Here is a 5,393-nt window from a genome sequence, read left to right as displayed (position 1 = left end):
GCTCCACGCGCTAACTTGATAGATCTTTGTCGATGGCAACGCCACTCTGGAGTGTGTTCTGGCTGAGAATTTTTTTTTTTAAGTTTAAGTATTAGTATTATGTCAAAAATTCGAAAAAATGCTATTCGTCAATAGATGAGGGCAGTGCGTACAGCAGATCACATCACATACGTGGGAATTACACTGCGTCTCTGATGCCGCGTATGAGCATATTCAGAATCACCACGTCTGGGAGATGGTTCTGGCTCAAACAAAAATCTATTCCTCAATAGATGGTGCTACGTCTCAGATCCCCCCTACTGCAGATTCCCCCTGCTCACTCTTGCTTTTTGACATACACGTTACTGACACAGTAGTCAAGTGGCCAGTAGCTGTGCCAGTGTGTCTGTTGTACCCAGTGCAGTGGTTCTTTTCAGTTACATGAAATTTTAAACTTATCTGTGTCACTTACATGGAGTTTATATTTAAAGACAAATTTGCTGGTTTCTACGGGTATATTTCTGCTAGTATATATAACAGGGTTAATTGTTACTCACCGGTGAAGATTGGTAACGTACAGCTTTACGTTTCCATCTTCACGGTTCAGTAACAATTAACCCTGTTATATAATTATATATATCAGCATGCATGCTTGCTGCTTGCTTGCGTAGTTCGTTATACCTCATCTTCCCCCACGTAACACGATAAAACGTCAAGATGTAGAAAAACAACTGCAATGCTAAAAAACGAAGGTGTGCGTGTGGGCGAGGGTGCGTGTTTGTGTGTGGTGTGTGTGTGTGTGTGTGTGGTGTGTGTGTGTGTGTGGTGTGCGCGCGTGCGTGGCGTGTGTGTGTGTGTGTGTGTGTGTGCGTGCGTGGGTGATTGCGTGCGTGCGTGCGTGGTTGTGTGGTGTGTGTGTGTGTGTGTGTGTGTGTGTGTGTGTGTGTTGTGTGGTGTGTGTGTGTGCGCCTGTGTGTGTGTGCATATATGCGTCTGTGCGTACGTACGTACATGCGCATGTATGACGTAATTTGCCCATGCGTATTTGTTGCGATGTCCAGCGATGACGTCACCCGCGCCGGGGTACTTACGTTTAGCGATCACCTGGAGGTCAGGGAATGCAGATGTTGTCCTGCCGCGAATCCTTCTGTATGTTTACCTAGTAAACAATTAAGACAGCAGCGTTAGAGCGCTGTGTGTTACGTTCCTATCATTGATAATTGCCGATTCTCGGTCTATTCTCGTGTCGTAAAGTAACGCGCGCGTGTGATGCGTGCGTGCGTGCGTACGTGCGCTGCTTGCGTGCGTGCGTGCGTGCGTCGCGTGCGTGCGTGCGTGCGTACGTACGTTTCTAATCATGTACTCTGTTCATGATCTCTATTCATCTACATGTACTTACGATAATTTCCTATTACATCTCAATTTCTTTTTGTTTTATCACCAATATTTTCCTATTTACTTTGTTGTTTTTTAATTAATTTTATATCATATATCGTGTCGTGGGAGCTGGGTCTATCACATCATATCGTGGGAGCTGGGTCTATCACATCGTGTCATGGGAGCTGGGTCTATCACATCGTGTCGTGGGAGCTGGGTCTATCACATCATATCGTGGGAGCTGGGTCTATCACATCGTGTCATGGGAGCTGGGTTATCACATCGTGTCGTTGAGGCTGGGGTCTATCACATCATATGTGGGAGCTGGGTCTATCACATCGTGTCATGGGAGCTAGGTCTATCACATCGTGTCGTGGGAGCTGGTCTATCACTCATATGCGTGGGAGCTAGGTCTATCACATCATATCTGGGACTGGTCTATCACATCATATCATGGAGCTGGGGTCTATCACATCATATCATGGGAGCTGGGTCTATCAACATGGCATCATCATGGGAGCTGGGTCTATCACATCATATCATGGGAGCTGGGTCTATCACATCATATCATGGGAGCTGGGTCTATCACATCATATCATGGGAGCTGGGTCTATCACATCAATATCATGGGAGCTGGATCTATTATATCGTGTCGTGGGATGTGATCTATTATATCGTGTCGTGGGATGTGGATCTATTACATCATATCGTGGGATCTAGACCACATCGTGTGTTAGGTACCGGTCATGGATCTCACCTGTTTGTGGACGTAGTTGTCCACCTTGCTGTTCTGGATAGGACGCAGAACGAGCGAGTCCTCCCGGTTCCGTGCCACAATGTTGTATTCACCTCCACCGTGATCGGACTCAACTTGTCTCTTACGTTCGTCTGCAATATTTATAATTATTTGTGTATTTAGTTATAGTTCGTTTTTAGTTATTTAGTTAGTTAGTTATTTATTTATTTAGTTTTTATTTATTTATTTATTTATTTATTTATTTATGAAGGCGAATAATTTTTCCTTTAAATTAATTAGAAATGATTACAACCACGATTACTTTTTCCGTGTGTTATGATGGTATGCATTCACTCTGAAAAGGATGAGCAGAAAGAGAGAGACAGAGAGAGAGAGAGAGAGGAGAGAGAGAGAGAGAGAGCGAGCAAGAGAGAACGGGGAGAGAGGAGAAAGAGAGAGAGAGAGACACAGATAAGAGAGCGAAAGAAAGTAAAGTAGAGAGAGGAAGAGAGGGAGAGTAAAAAGAGGCGAGAGAAGTAAAGAGAGACAGAGAAAGAGAGAGAGAAGAGAGAGAGAAAGAGAGAGAGGAGAGAGAGAAAGAAAGAGAGAGAGAGAGAGAGAGAGAGAGAGGGGAGAGAGAGAAAGAGAGAGGAGAGAGAGAGAGCGAGCGAGAGAGAGAACGAGAGGAGAGAGAGAGAAGAGAGAGAGAGAGAGAGAGAGAGAGAGAGAGAGAGAGAGAGAGAGAGAAGAGAGAGAGAGAGAGAGTAAAAGAGAGCGAGAGAAGTAAAGTGAGAGAGAAAGAGAGAGGGAGGGTAAAAGAGGGCGAGAGGAAGTAAAAAGAGAGAGAGAGAAAGAGAGAGAGGAGAGTGAAGGAGAGAGAGAGAGAGACAGAGAGAGAGAGAGAAAAGAGAGAGAGAGAAGAGAGAGAAGAAAAGAGAGAGAGAGAGAGAGAGAGAGAAAAGAGAGGCGAGAGAATAAAGTGAGAGAGAAAGAGAGAGGAAGAGTAAAAGAGGGCGAGAAGAGTAAAGAGAGAGAGAGAGCAAGAGAGTGAAGGAGAGAGAGAGAGAAAGAGAGCGAGAGAAGTAAAGTGAGAGAGAGAGAGAGAGAGAGAGAGAGAGATACACTATAGTAACAAGTGAGTAACAGTATGCACCTACCCGGAGATAAACGTGGAAAGCTCGGCACCACTTCGTCTCCCTCATCAGCCGTATGGACGACGACTCAACGTTCTTCCCCTCGTTGTGCTGGAAGAACAACCGCTGTCCCACCGCCTTCTTCACATCCAACGTCTGTGTCACGTTCACCACGAGCTGCTGCGGCGTTCCCTTGCCGTAGTACTGCAGGCAGGAGGTGACGACGACGCAGGGTACGTAGGTGTTGTCTCTCAGGCGACAACCCTGCTCGTCTAGGCTGATGTCGTTCGGGTTGATCTTGAGGTTCGCTTCGAAGGTGACGACCGGACGTGATTTGAAGTGAACGATGCGGTCCGACTCGTAGGCACCCACGGAGAAGTCTGTGAGAAACAGGGAGAGAGGGGGAACGATGTGAGGTACTGGTGTGTATAGATCATCTATTTTTGTCATCACCATCATCAATGATAATGACCATGGACAAGTCTGCAGGAGATACAGAGAGATAGAGAGATATGATGGTGCGATGCTGGTGTGTATACATGATAAATAATTATCATCATCATCGTCGTCGTCATCGTCATCATCATCGCCATCACCATCCTCATCATCATCATTATCATCGTCGTTGTCATTATAATCATCATCATGATCATCATCATCTTCATCAACATCATCATCGTCTTCGTCGTCATCATAAACAGCAGCAAAAGTCTTGTATATGTCTATACATGTATTGGCAGTAATGCATGCAGGGCCGTAGGCTGAGCAAATTCCTAGGGGGGGGGGAAGCAGTGGCGGATCCAGGATTTCAAGGAAGGGGTGAGAAACAAGTGGGGGTCTTGGGGGTCCTCCCACAGAAAATTTTGAAAATGTAGATCGCAGGAGATGGTATTTGAGGCACTTTTGAGTACATGTACAGCCATTCTGACTACGAAAATTCTCTTTTAGTAGAACAATTCATTATTTTTATTTTGCTCCAAAATCTAGGGGGAGGCAGCTGCCCCTCCTTGTCCCCCGCAGGCTACGGCCCAGTAATGAGTAATAAACTCATTCAGACATCAGTCAGATGTCAATTCAAGCTGACGTCATATTCGCGCATGCGTACCTGGATACTCGTTTCCATCCAGGTCCATGCCTCCGGCGAGAGAGTAACCGAACGCGTGAAGTCGTCTGCTTACATCCTCGGCTAGAATCACCTGCGAACACGATACATGAAACATGACGTAGATGTAGAAAGATCTTTTATATTAGATATCATGTAACAGCTATATATTATTTAATACCCTCATACTATACTATATAATAATATACTATAATAATATACATATATATATATAATATATATATATTATATATTAAATGCGCGCCCTTAAACGACCATGGCGGCCTTCACACCCGTTGCGTGGCAACGCGAAAGCGGCGCACCTGTTCCGGCGCTTGCACGATGAAGCTGCAGTTCGTCGCTGAGAGGCCGTTGATGTTTGCCCGGTTGAGCTTTCGAGGTTGAAGATCGACGCAGTGGCGCATGACGCGGTTGCCGACGTCGCATACGATCACGCCCGCTGAGCTTAAGCAGTGATGTTCTGCGCTCGCCCTTACAGCACGTGATGTAGGAGCAAGCAGTTGCTGAGTCCTGCGTGACGTACACAAGAGAAGGTGGTTAGACGAGAGAGAGAGGGAGAGAGAGGAGGGTGAAAGGGAGAGGCGAGAGCACGAGAAAGAAGAGAGAGATAGAAGAAGAAAGAGAAGAAAGGAGAGAGAGAGAGAGAGAGGAGGGTGAAGGGGAGAGGGAAAGAAAGAAAGAGAGAAAAGACCACAGAGAGAGAGAGAGAGGAGAGAGAGAGAGAGCAGAGAGAGAGAGAGAAGAGAAAGAACGTTGTCAAAGCGAGAGAGAGGGGGAGAGTCAGAAAGAGCGAAAGAAAGAAAGAAAGAAAGAAGATCGAGAGAGAGAGAGAGAGGAAGAGGGCGATAGAGAAAGAGAAAGAGAGAGAGAGAGAGAGTGAAAACGAAGGAGAGAGCAAGATAGATAGTAAATAGGCTAGATAGATTAGATCTTAGCGCCAGAGAGAGAGAGAGAGAGACGAGAAGACGAGAAGGGAGAGAGAGTAGAGAGGAGAGACGAGAGAGAGAGAGAGACAGAGAACAGAGAGCATGCTAAAGGTCTTTAC

The 5,393-nt window shown here is 46.0% G+C and overlaps 1 protein-coding gene and 1 long non-coding RNA gene across 2 annotated transcripts in view; both read right to left on the bottom strand.

The window, feature by feature from the left end:
- Positions 1 to 5,393, bottom strand: part of LOC106815471 (integrin alpha-PS2-like) — a gene marked incomplete at its 5' end in the record, with an annotated part of 72,515 nt that overhangs the window by 11,808 nt on the left and 55,314 nt on the right. Inside the window, 3 exon segments of the mRNA XM_014819936.1 lie at positions 2,206 to 2,244; positions 3,250 to 3,605; positions 4,331 to 4,421. Of these exon segments, the coding sequence (XP_014675422.1) occupies positions 2,206 to 2,244; positions 3,250 to 3,605; positions 4,331 to 4,421 (486 nt within the window).
- LOC106815472 overlaps positions 4,819 to 5,393 on the bottom strand; it is a 5,941-nt gene continuing 5,366 nt past the window's right edge. The window contains exon 3 of the long non-coding RNA XR_001394751.1: positions 4,819 to 4,858. This is a non-coding gene — a long non-coding RNA (uncharacterized LOC106815472). The remainder of the gene's footprint in view (positions 4,859 to 5,393) is intronic.

This window comes from Priapulus caudatus, unplaced genomic scaffold (genome assembly GCF_000485595.1).
Source record: "Priapulus caudatus unplaced genomic scaffold, Priapulus_caudatus-5.0.1 Scaffold1124, whole genome shotgun sequence".
Taxonomy (NCBI): domain Eukaryota; kingdom Metazoa; phylum Priapulida; class Priapulimorpha; order Priapulimorphida; family Priapulidae; genus Priapulus; species Priapulus caudatus.
The sequence above is the reverse complement of the archived record's forward strand: the minus strand, read 5'-3'. Positions and strand labels throughout refer to the sequence as shown.